General features: G+C 43.1%; 1 protein-coding gene across 1 annotated transcript in view; it reads left to right on the top strand.

The window, feature by feature from the left end:
* The window catches only part of tet2 (tet methylcytosine dioxygenase 2), a 34,399-nt gene that overhangs the window by 11,428 nt on the left and 9,551 nt on the right, over positions 1-13,420 (top strand). Inside the window, exons 2-5 of the mRNA XM_012882188.3 lie at positions 9,843-12,698; positions 12,779-12,869; positions 12,964-13,057; positions 13,142-13,350. Of these exons, the coding sequence (XP_012737642.2) occupies positions 9,887-12,698; positions 12,779-12,869; positions 12,964-13,057; positions 13,142-13,350 (3,206 nt within the window). The 5' untranslated portion in view covers positions 9,843-9,886. The remainder of the gene's footprint in view (positions 1-9,842; positions 12,699-12,778; positions 12,870-12,963; positions 13,058-13,141; positions 13,351-13,420) is intronic.

Genomic DNA, 13,420 nt, shown 5'->3' on the forward strand with positions numbered 1-13,420 from the left:
TTATGAAAACTGTTCTTTATTGTGAACATGGGCCGCAGGAAAAGTGCAGTCTTTTTGTTTTGTGCTATTGGCCCATCAGAGGTTAGTTTTTGAGGAAGTTAACTCTAACTGCGGAGCTGCCCTAGTTTTGGTCAACGATTTAGTCAGGGGGGGGGAGGACTGAACCGGAAGGACAAATAGGTCTGTTGCTTCTGGCTGCCAAGTGATGCAACTATCATTTCGTCACAATCCAAAGTTTAGGCCACGACTGATAACTGAGGTGCGCTCAAGAGAGCTGTCCCTGAATGTTGTGCAATCCAAAGAAAAACCCCTCCCCCCACACAGCAAGCTTTGCAGCAACCTCTGCTGTTATTAATGGCAGTCACGTGCCTAACTGAACATGCAGCTTCTGAAGTCCAGATAACAACCTTCATCTGCTTCTGAGTGGAAACCAACACAAAGGAGCTCACTTCCAGAGAAAAACACGTTAGTCTTATTTTTTGTTTTTATATTTGTGCCCTTGTATGTATTTGCATGCTTCTATTTGCCGTTCACACTGCTGCTGGTACACTTGAATTTCCCCACTGAGCTGCACTTATCCTCTTGTCTTCTAGTCTATAATATATTGGTTACTCTGGAATGCAGATATTTGCAAAATAAGAGGCAAATGCACCAAATACCCTTTCAGCAATAAATATTTTCACATAAAAAGTCTAAAAATTATAGCATGTACTCATCAATGTACCATTCAACATAAACTGCACATTTTGTTATGACTGAGCTCCAAGGGGTACTTCAAAGATACACACTAAAGGTGGTTTTACATTAAAATTGTCATATAAAATAAATCTAAAAGCTAACCAATTTAGAAACGCTAATCTTTAATCTGTGCAACATTTATAGTAGAAAATAAACAATCTGTTGGTTTTAGAAAACTGTGCCTTACTGCTTCTGGCTTGTGGGATGGAAGAGAAAATGACGTTTTATTGTGATCCATGCAAAAGTGGCCATGCACCTTGAACGCTTTCAGTCCTTTTCACATTACATCTTCACATTGTGTTGGGATTTTATGTGATAGACCAACACCAAGTAGTGTGTAGGAAAAGGATATGTGGTTTTAACTCTTTAATCAACTCCTGCTACAACTGTGGCTTCAAGCCTTTTCAGGGTGTGCCTTTACCAGTTTTTGCACATCTAAAAAATTACATTTTGGTTCTTCCAATCATCCTAGCAAAACTACTCCGGCTCTGTGAGACTGGAGGGAGAGCACGCGTGTAGAGTAACTTAGAAGTCTCATCATGGATTCTCTATTGAATTTAGGTCTGGACTTTGACTGAACCACTCGATCTCTTGAATATGCTTTGATTGAAACTATTCCACTGCTGCTCTGGGTGCATTTTGGGGTTGACCCCAGTCTCAAGTTTTTTCCAGCCTCCAACTGATTTTTATCCTGGCTTGCCCTGTACCTAGCTCTATTCATGTTCCCATTTCCTCTGCTGAAGAACCCCTCCACCCCAGCAAGGTGCTGCCACCACCATATATCAACATTAAAGTGGTGAGTTCAGTATAATGTGCAGTATGTTTTTTTTCCTAAAAGAGTATTTTAGTGTGTTGGGTTTCATATGAGCAGAGCACCTTCCTCCACATGTTTGCTGTGTGCCTCACTTGACTTGTGGGAACCTGTAAGCAAGACTTCTTAAGACTTTCTTCCTGCCACTTTTCCCAAAAAGTCCAAGTTTGTTGACCACATTCTCTAGTCCTGTTAGCAGAGTTCCCATGAGCCTCTTGGGTTTGTCTCTGATCAATGCTGTGCTTGTCTGGCCTGTCGGTTAAGGTGAACGGTCACGTGTTGGTAGCTCTGCAGATGTGTCGAATGCTGCACATTTACAGATGTTGGATCTACTATTCATAAGTCAAGCTTGGGGATTTTGCTTTATAACATCAACCCTACTTTACGGAATAGCTTTATTTAAATGGAGTTTGAATTACACATGGTCCTCACCAGGGTCTTTTTTCAGCGTAACGGAGGACGGCTGATGGGGGGGTGCGCTGGTGTGTCGTTTCGCTGCTTCTCTGGATGCATTCCGGCAGTGGAGCGTTTCGGAGGGCAGCTCGACGGGGGCTGTTGGTCAAGTAGGGGTGGACAATAATTCAATATGAATATATTTCTAAAATGTTATATTGGAGGAATTCTATAAACATGGCAAAATAATTGTCATATGCTTGTACTGTTTGTGGCCCTTCTTGGCCATCTTTCTGAGGCTTTTATTCTGTTTATATCGATATTGTAATTAGATTGTATCAACCGAAATTAAGAAATAAACCGTGATATATTTTTTGGCTACATCGTCCAGCCCTATTGTCAAGCTAATAACAGCTAGCGTTAGCTTATGTTGTCTAGGAGGTGGACGCTTTACTAATTAGCTAACTCCTGCAGATAGTTGGTAGGATGGATTTTATTTATTAGAGTCCACTTAAAAGGAGATAAAAAAACAGATTCATGGCATACTTTGTAGATTTTCATTTGGGAAAAAAACAACAATGCAGAAAGTCATGTATCCTTTTCCTTCCACATCACCATTATGCGTTAACGTTTGTCGGTCAATCACATAAAATCGCGTTTTCTTTGGTTGTCCTGTACAGAATGTGATAAAAATCCAAGGGTATGAGTACTTTTGTAACTATACGTTTAAAAGGCATTCTGTTTGGGTTTTTCTAATACATCACTTTGTCCCAGATTCATCTAGTTTGACGCTGTGGGTCGTTACCATGACCTATTTATTTATATTTGTTTTACCATAAAGGTCGGTTTTGCTTAAAAAGTAACTAGTGTAGCAACACTCACGCAGAAGAGAGATCAGCAGACACAGGAATTAAATTGTGTCTTCGTCAGGGGGTGTCATATGTTGAGAGCGGTGGAGATGAACAAGGAGACAGCAGATGTAAAACCAAGCCTTTGAGGGGCACACAGCATGAGTGTGCCATGTGACATAAATCACAAGTAGAGGTTGCCTAATCAAGATACCCTGTACAATGCAAACCATACATGGGCATGTGTCTGATCGAGCCCGTGAAGCATTTCACCATCAATACCAACATACTCGGCTCACATTTAGGTTTAAGCTATGCTGTTCTGAATTCTCCATTTGTTTTTACAGTATCCTGTACTCCTAAAAACTCCTTTCAGTGCAGTCTGCCTCCCTCTGTGCAGAAGCAAGCTATAGATCATGAGCTGCCATCATGCAAACTGCTTACCATGCAATATTCAAGTGCTACATCAAAACAGGCATTGTCAAAGCGTTCTCCTTTTCTGTGGCAACATTTCAGATTCTAGTCATGCACTGATATTTCTAAAAAAAAAAAAAATCCTTGCAAATTTAGAACTAATCAGGCTTATCTTAATCTTAACATCAGGAGTGGTCGTCAGGAGTCAATCCGCGTTTGTTTTGACACAATCGACTAGATTGTAGGATGGTGACGATGGTGTTAGAGGTCATTAGGTTTGTGGAGCAGCAGCTCGGGCTGACTGTTTACCACGGGGACACTAAAGCACTGCTATGCAAGTCATCTGACCTAATTACGCAAGTGAAGGACTGCTAAGGGTAAAGTATCTCTATTAGCTCTGGCCTATGCTGTCAGAATATACACGGTACAGTGATTTCAGGCCTAATGTTACTAGTTAGCAGGCTCATTTTTCTGTTGTTTTGTTGTGTGTCATGGTGTTTAAGTAAAGTTATGTTAACATTTCAACAGTGGGAAAATGATAGTGTGTAATAGCGGGTGAAGGCATAAAAGTTGTACAATTGTCAAACAAGCTTCCTAATTAAAGTCATTTCAGACGTTGACAGACTTCTACCTGCATTAGGCCCTTCGAAAATGTATCGTCTTTAGACTTGTGCAAGTTTCATTTTCTTATCTTTTGAACAGGAAAATTCAACCAGGCCCTCTCACCAAAGGAAATGTGTACTTGACATCATGGCCTATTCTTAGAACGATTGAACAAAACACTAGTGCGACATGGGAAGTGTGCATTAGCTTTCTAAGTGTTGTACCCCCAGTGTCTGCCTGTTTGTTGGGCTTTAGCAGAAAGATTTATTTTCATGTTTAACTTAAAGGAATCAGCTTTATATGCTTGGTATGTGTACACATACGAAGAATTCAATACTCACAATGTGCTTACTTTTACAGTAATACAAGAGCACAATAATGCAGTCACAAAAACCCTATAAACACATTATAAAGAAGCGGACAGATTGAGACAGTAATGCAATGGGCGTTATAAGTATAACGTCATTAAAGTGAATAAGATACATAAAAAAAATGTAAACTCTCCAAAACTAGAGAGTAGATAACAGGGCAATGCTTGAAAAACAAATAAAAATGTACATCTTTAAACCCAATAAATCAGTGGTGAATTTTTGAATGCTGTGCAAATTAATAGTGAAATTACAGATTTGACATCGCCCCGTAAATAGTTGTTGACTCCCAAAATGTAAAAGGTGTTTTTAAAATCCTTATAGTGCTACGCATAGCTGACATTTTTATTCTGGTTCTTGTGTCTGTCTGTAGACTCAATGGGACCGAAGAAACTTTTTTTTTTTTTTTTTTTTTTTTTGCTGCAGGATTTCCTAAACATAGCTGCCTAAAGGTCTGAACTTGAAAGTACAGAGACCTGAGCCTCCGAGCAGCTGTTGGTGTGATGAATATCACACGGGGTTGCCAAGTCACAGCAAACTGTCTATACTATGGCGGCTCTCAGATTTCACTAGCTCCTTCTCTTTTTTTGAATGCGAGTCCAGTCCAGGGCAAATCGTACAGCAGAAATTGGAGCAAATATTAATTGCACACGTTGTTTAATGTCATAAATAAAAACAAGGATTGTTTTCCAAACTGCTGTTTTCCACCATAGCGTTCCTTTGGTTTACAGTTTAGTTTAGTGAAGTGCTGAAGTGACTTGTGTTTTTATGGCCAAAGGCAGAATGGAATAATACAGTGTTGCCCCTGCACACAGGCACTCAGCTGACTGAAAGAAAACTACTACAGCCTCTTACAAGAAAGACACATTTGTGTTTTGTAAAGGTTTCCGGCAGCAAGAAAGACAGACGGCCATCGTTGGTAAATAAAGTAGTGTCACCCATTAGTCTCATTAAGATAACACTATTGTAAAACTATTGTGGGCAAGCTATAAGTAGCATTATTGCTAAGCTGCCTCCTGCAGGCTGGCTGTCCATGTAGATAGTCATCCTAATTAATCAGCGTCTTATACATGTGTTACTGTATAGGGAGTAAAACTGCTAAAAGAGATGATATTCGGCCCAATAGGTGGGAATTTCTATATTTTACTTTGAGTCTTATATAGACAAATCACATAAAATATAATCTCAAGGGACAATACAAGGCACACAGATCCAGTAATATACAGAACTATAGTAAATTAAATCTAATCTAATGTTGAAATCATGCATATTTGGACATATTCAAATTCAATTACGTTGAGTCTCTGATTTGGCGGTAATCCCTCAGACTGAGCATGCATGTGGTGAAGGTGGGCAGAAAACATTTTTAACGAGAAGAAACCTTCAGTGAAACGTTGCTCACATGTTATAAGCCAGAGAAAATAACATGGAAGTGTATTTAAATGGCAATTAAAATAATTGTTTTTCAGTTTAAATAAAAACAGATAATGATATAGGATTTAGTTGTATTTGTGTAAATACCATTCATTTTATTTTAGTTAACCTTAAACTTTCAAATAGTACAAAGAACATGTGTGTAGCTAAGAATTAAGAGATCAAAAGTGTATCAAAATGATGTGTAAGACATGTTGCGGGGTGCCAAAAAGAAGAATGTGTTGACGTTTTAAATAAATACATTTTTGGTGCGTAGATATTTTTTTAACAAAATTAACTAACAAACCATTACGTTGTCCAACATAATAATTGGGAGATGACGTCTTTTTTTGTTGCAAAATCAAGATGCAACTTTTCTACTTTCAAGAAGTATAACCCCACAGTTTTATGCAATCGTTTTCATAGAATAATGAGTACGTTTGATCACACACTAACCCGGGTGGAACTTGTTGGCAGAGTTTCTGACAGCTGATTAACACGATGCTGCCACGTCTGTCTGTTCAATATATCTGCACATGGATACTCACTGACAGTTTTAAGCGCTATTAAAAACATGTTGATGGAAATAAAAGTGGTTGTCCACACTTCAGCTAAGCAGGTGTGAAACGCTGTTGCATAATAAATCCCCGTAAGGGTCCAGCAGCCCGCGGAGACTCCGTAAGTACTTGGGTTTGGTGTATTTAGTGTCTGCAAAACTTTGGATTTAGGTCAACGAGTTAACTAGAAACCTAAATTTTTGTATGGTGGTCAAACTTTTACACGGTGCTTATGTCCTCCTTTTTCCTCCGAATTACCCTTCAACAGTCTTGCTTTGTTTTTGTCTTAAACCTTCTATTAAGAAGCTCTTTCCTTGCTCAGTAAACTATGTACACTGCAGTGTGAGTGACTGAAAGAAAGAAAACAATTACAGTGTGGGAGACGGTGTAGCCAGGTGGATTATTGTCTGGGTTGGATGTTTGACTGAACAGGAGGGAAAAGATGGATGGCAGGATGAGTAGAGAAGAACCTTACATGTAATTATAGGGTGGTGAGGGAGGGAGAGACAAACAATAGCACAGAAACAAAGACACTGACTTCTGGTGCTGGAATAAGATATTTGTGGACGGTTCAGTTTGGGAGCCATAATTCAAACTGCCGCTTAGTGTTTATTGCTTTGTAACTATTAGAAAACCAAAATAGATCAAAGTAGATATGACCTTAAGGGAGCATGCGCTCATCTGACTTCTATATATCTGTGGTTTAGTTTATTGCGTTACTTCTGGAGCAAAAACATCTCACCCTGTCAGTCATGGGCATATTGAGCGCTGCTGGAAGTTTGGGTTTAAATCACTGCATGGTAGCTGTGTGTGTTTGTAGATCTGTTTAAAGCCCGGATAGACGCACACACAGCTGGGATTTCTTGGCTTTGTTCTGGGTTTGCAAAGATCCCCCCCCCACCGCCGCCACCACCGTCCTATGTGGGTGTATCCAACTGTGACGAGCTGCTTGGAGTCTTTTGGTGCTTTGTAAACCACGGAGCGTCCCCTGGAACGGAGCTGCCCTGGGAGCAGCTTAACACCAGCGTTCTCGTCCAGACAGAGTTGCTGATTAACAGACTGAAAACAAAGGGGTATTCACATGGGGCCGGGAAGCAGGGTTCACTTAGTCTGCCTCTTTCCTGCATCACCACAGATTTGATGTTGCAGATTTTTAAAAAAAATTGAAGGAGGTATTCATTTTCTCCCCTAATTTGATGCTTACATCATGCAAAGTTAATCACCGTCGGGTGTTTTCGTCTTTGTTACATCCAGGCTCACTGCTTTTCAATCCTTGCACCATATTATTATTATTAGCATGAATCCTATATTCATATTTTTTGGCAAACAAATGTACTTGATGCAGAAGGAAAAACAACACAACAACATATTTAGATTTCCATAGATTAAAAAAGTTTTAAATGGATCATTAGAAATAGCATATTTAAATCTTAATTCCTCTGAGCACAGTCTAGGATCAACAGACGCCTTTATAACCCTGCTGCCTTTCACCTGAGAGCTGAGCGAGTCTGTTGGAGCGCTGCTAACAGGCAGATGCCCACCCTCTGGTGACAACTGGGGGAGATTTCCTGACCCTCTTGTAGCAGCTTGTCTAGTTAGGGGGAGATTTAGCACTCTGACTCCAGAGCTCCTGATAGCTGCTAATGTGCTGGAAGGGTGATTGGCACAGAGGAGCAGATTATTATGTCAATTGGCTCGCCGACTTTGGCAGATCTTGTTCTAATGTACTTGTACATTTTCCAAATTCCTGAAGAAAATGTTAATTTCCACATTTATTATTACAAAATGAGCAATGGTATCATTTAAATTAATTTTAGTCGTTTTGAATCAACACATTATTAATTGTATACCTTGGGTAGCGGTCAGAAATCAATGTTTGCGTGAATCACCTTCATTTTCAGTCTCAGCTTTCATGCGTCTTGGCATCCTCTTTCACATAATTAGGATAAGAAATGTGGTTCTTTATGACTGACCCATATTTAGAGGCTACCCTTTTCACCTTCAAATAATTACTTAATTACCTAACATCAATAATATTTTTTATCTAGTAAAGAGTAGAGATTTAGTGTTTTGCGCCAAAAGATTTTAATTTTATTGACCATTTAATAAACCTAAAGAGAGAGATCTTAAAGTATTTAATGTCCTCATTCCAAATACTTGTATATTCATATGTGGGTATATTTTGCAATGTCTGGTGATGCACCAGTCCGCCTGTCAGAGATCACTTCCAGTCAGATGGCACTTCAGATCCTGAAAAAAATGTTTTTATAACCTTGTCATAAAATGCATCAAAACTAAAAGAAACTCTGGCCGTCTTGTGTCTTTTCTAATGCATAAATGTAGATTTTTTGTATTTAGGTCTGTTTTTGTAATCAAAACTAATACATTTATCAAAGAATCTGCAGTATATTGTTTTCCTATGGAGCCATCCTATAAGCAGTCAAACATCAGAATATGCATTTCTAAGAGGCTTGTTTTTTTTTTAATTAAAAGTACCTTTCGAAAAGAAAATCAACCTTTAAGCTGGTATTAAACATACTTTTCATTAAGCCCCCATTTCTGCATGAAAAATTTAGCTTTTTCATAGGTCTGATGCAATATTCAAATCTTAAATGCTGTGTTTTCGTTAGCTTGAGGTGGAAAGAAATCATAACAGAAATAAAGGCTTTAAAATGTTATACTCATATAATGTGTTTCCCTTTGTGAATTGAGCTACTGAAAGAATTAAACTTTTCAACAATATTCTAACTCATCGGATGTGAGTGTACTAGTCAGCGCGTTTGAATGATTTGTTTAACTTTGACTGATAATGACCAACGAGCAGCAAGCATGTGTCCCTTCAAGAACACTATGAGCCTTTGCCAGCATTGTCATGTAACCCAGCTGAACACAGGAGACGCTGGTACAGCGTGGCATCAAACTGTGCTTTACTAATCCCAAACACAAGTTAGGCACAGAGTAATATATGTTGTAATTGTATCAGTGTGGTTAATATTTGCAGATTATGAACTTAAAACAGTAGGGCTGTACATAGAAATCGATACAAAGATTAATATTGTTGTTTTTAAAAACAATTTCATATCGATATTCTGGCTTTCAATATCGATATACCTCCCAACCCCTAGGGGGCGTTATTACAGCGAGCCATCACTGTTCACAGCGAGGAAGTGCAAGTGAGACGAATTTGCAGAGTGACCGACAGGATTTTAGAAGCGCCTTTGTCGCTAAAATCAGACGTTTGGGCACATTTTTGGTTTCTTTGATACGTTAAATGCATCGAACCAAATGCACTTTATTTTCCTGTTAATATATCAGTGTCCAAAAAATTTAACATAAATATAATATTTGGCTGGTTTTGTTGATTAAATGACTTTGAGCATTAATTTGAAAGTAATAAATATTGAGATTGGAGTCAAATCAAATCAAGCTGAGCTATGTATCAAGAATCGTATCGAATCGGCTCATACTAGATGATACCCACCACTATTAAACAGTTTATTCCTTAACTTTGTACTCGATGCATTTAGTTTCAAAACACAGTGACACGTGCAAGGCTCGACCTCAAATAAGTTTGCTGCTTAAACGAGTAATTATAATATAACAGCTGTGCTCTGTATTGTATTTTGTCTGCTTAATTAAAAAAAAAAAAAAACATGCAAAGGAGTTAACTTTTTCATCCTGTGTATCCATCCTGCAGGTGGGACAGAGGGCAGGCTGGTGTATGGGCTCTGAGCAGGCCAGATGGAAACAGAAGAGGCCAACCATGCGGCGGAAGAAAGTCTGATGTTGGGACAGTTCGGAGCGTCTCGCCACCGCTCGCACAAATTCCAGAATGGAGCCCGGCGCTCACAGGAGGACTCTCTGCAGATCAGCGACGGCGAGAGCTGGATTAATGAGGTGGTGCAATACGAGCCCAGCAAAGCCGTCGGCTCTATGAAGAGGTACAGGGAGAGCTGCAGCGTCCCTGCTTCTGAACAAGCAATGTTCCAGCAGGGGTTCTACAAGATGAACGGAGATTTGATGAACGGAGATTTAGTGAACGGAGAGGCAAAGCACGGACTATCTGAGCAGTCCTTACCGACCCACCAGCCCAAGAAGATGAAAGTGGGCGTCGAAATGAAAGAAAACGGCGACTCAAGCTATGAATTGGCGAAAAACTTCTCCGAGTCGACAAAGAAACCCGAAATGGAGCGCACTTCTGCTCAGACTGACATTGATTTTGATATAAGGAGCTGTCATTTATCTAACGGAGATATTTTCAGTCTACCACAAAATAAGCCGGTTCCAAACGGTGTTCTATCATCTTCCTCAACCATAGAAAGCACTCCGGGTGACCTGTTGGAAAAAACCTTGTCTCAGTACTATCCAGAGCAAGTGTCCATTGCACCACAAGCCTCTGGACCACAGCTGGATACTGTCAACAACTCATTGGCCGCACACTCAGCCGCTGAAGGTGCTCGACCCCCTCCTCTCACCTCAGGGTTGTCAGAGTCGCAGCAGCAGCAGCCGCCGCCTGCAACATCTGCAGAAGGCGTGAACAGCTACAACTCTGTCAACTATTTAGTCAATGGATGTTCCAGCAACTTTGGAGCGAACCACCATCAGCAGCCGCCCTCATCTTGTTCTGGGGGAGCGCAAAGACATCCCAATGGGGCACAGGGTTTTCCAGATAACGCAAACCCACAAGGTACATATACCCAGGCCCAGCAGGAGTACAACCCAAGGTCTTTTCTGACCCACAGCAATTCCTTACAGAACGCAGAGGCAGGCGGATATGGAGCTCTTCTCAATCCTGGCGTACACGAGAACAGCCAAAGCGACAAACCTGGAGCTGCTCTGCAGCATGACGCCGGCTTAGGTCTTCATTATAGGAGCCAAACCCAGAGTTTCCAGGATAATGCCGGGCAGCAGCACAGACCTGACGGCCGCATGGGAGCCGGTCTCCAGGAGCAAAATCACTTGGGCTCAGTGAATGGGATGGAGAACGCGCATCACCAGGGAGCCAACGTTTCCTGCTCCACTCCCAGCCAAACCGGTTGGATGGAGAGGAATCTTTCTCATGCCCATCGTCAGCCGACACAATGCCCGTCCTCCCAGGCAAATGAGCAAGGCATGTGGAGCGACTTCCCCACTAAGTCTCAGTCAGAACAGCAGGCCGCCAGCCCCCAGGTTCAAAACCAGAGAATGGAGCCAAACCCGGTGCAGAGGTACAGGGAAGCACAGGCACAAGAGCTTTTCACAGATACCAGCCAAGGCCCCGGCTCCCAGCAAAGCCAGCCGGACTGTCCCCCTGCTCAAACGCACCGCGCTTCGGTTCAGCACAACCCGGCCCACGAGTGGCAGCAGTCCGACTCCAAAGCCCCTCAGATGCAGCAACATTTGCTCCAGAAAATCCCTCAGAATCAGCAATCCAACTGCTACCTCGCCCCGACCGACTCAGAGCACTTACACGAGGACAAGGACCTGCAGGAGATACTGTCAGCCGAGTTTGTGCCAACCCAGCAGCAGCACTGTCACCTCCAGCGCCCGCTGTCCCACCCGCCGCAGTTCGACGGCCAGCCGCTGACGTCGCCCACCTACAGACCTCGCAGCCAGCCTCCACCAGGTCTGCACCAGCCTCAGCCAGACCAGCCTTTCAGCAGCAACCATCAGCACAGCCACCCCTCAGCATTGACCTATAGTAGCGCGGAGATGCAACAGCCGCAACATCAAAGACCGTGTCTCGTAAACTCAGGCAGCCAAAACCTCAAACACGTTCAACCGCAGCAGCCTAACAACCACTGCCATGAGCCCAGCCGGGCGGACTTCGCCCAGACCTCCTCACAGTCGCAACCTCACCTGCCGCAGGCTCTGTTTCACCAACAGTCAGCACCACGGATGTATCCCAAAGCCGAAGAGCAGGCGAGGGCTTCTTGTACTCAGTTCCAAACAGGACCTCGACTACCTCTGGGACCGGCAGGTCCCCACGTTGACTTTCAGAGGCACGCGGCTCTGCGCATGCATCTGCTACAGCGGCAGGAGCGCCACGGCCCGCCTCCCTCCCCTCACAGCCCAGTTGAGCCCAAACTAAACCCGAGAGCCGTGAAAGTGGAGCCGCCTGGCTCGTGGCAGCAGGAGCCGGCGTTTCAGGCGCGGGACGCGGGGATGGTCGGGGTTCAGATCAAGCAGGAGAACCAGCAGTCCCTGTGCGCTCAGAACAAGAAGCCGGGGAGCATCATCGCCTCCATGGAGCAGAGCCTGAGACAGTACGAGCTCCTGAACGTGTTCGAGAAGAAACCCTTCGTGGCCGGTTCGCCGAGTAAAGTCAAGGTGGAATCCTCGGGGCCCGTCACGATCCTGTCGACCAACGCGGAGATGAGCGGGGCGGACTCCTCGGCCGCAGCAGCTTCACCCGCCGCAGCTCTGAAAAGAACGCTGGACTCCACTCCCAAGAAGGAGCAGCTCCTGAAGAGTTTCATCGACTCCCCCATGAAGCTGTTGGATACCCCTGTAAAGAACCTTCTGGATACTCCCATGAAAACCCAATATGAGATCGCCTCGTGCCACTGCGTCGGTGAGTCTCTCACCGCCGCCCAGGAAATGTGATCAATGCCTCCTGATGTAATTCTTAACATTTATGCTGCTTGACTTTAGATCAAATCATTGAGAAGGACGAGGGTCCGTACTACACTCATTTGGGCTCAGCGCCGACCGTCGCTGGCATACGGGAGCTGATGGAGAAAAGGTTGATCATAAATTTATAAAGCAGTTAAAGGAAAGCTGGCCGAGATTTGCAACTTGTTTTTTTTTTTTCTTACCGTCTTTACTCCGTGTTTAAGGTCTGGCCTCAGCGGGCGAGCCATCAGGGTTGAGAAAGTAATTTACACCGGCAAGGAGGGGAAAAGCACACAAGGATGCCCCATCGCCAAATGGGTCTGGATAGTTTTTTTTGTATCTGCATTGCGAGAAAGCAGCTGCCCTGAAATGTTTCCATAACACCTGTGTGTTGTGCTTCAGGTGATTCGGCGATCCAGTGTGGATGAAAAGCTCCTGGTTCTGGTGCGTGAGCGTACCGGTCACAGGTGCGACACCGCCTGCATCATAATCGTGATCCTGGTGTGGGAAGGCATCCAGCCCAGTCTGGCCGACCGCCTCTACCTGGAGCTGCGTGAGACGCTGACAAAACACGGAGCCCACACGCAGAGGCGCTGTGCTTTCAACGAGGAGTAAGTAACGCCCCTGCTGTACTTACAATTAAATCAACCCACTTTAAAGGTTTACGAGGGCATTGGGAAA

Source organism: Fundulus heteroclitus, chromosome 5, assembly GCF_011125445.2.
Source record: "Fundulus heteroclitus isolate FHET01 chromosome 5, MU-UCD_Fhet_4.1, whole genome shotgun sequence".
NCBI classification, from domain to species: Eukaryota; Metazoa; Chordata; class Actinopteri; order Cyprinodontiformes; family Fundulidae; genus Fundulus; species Fundulus heteroclitus.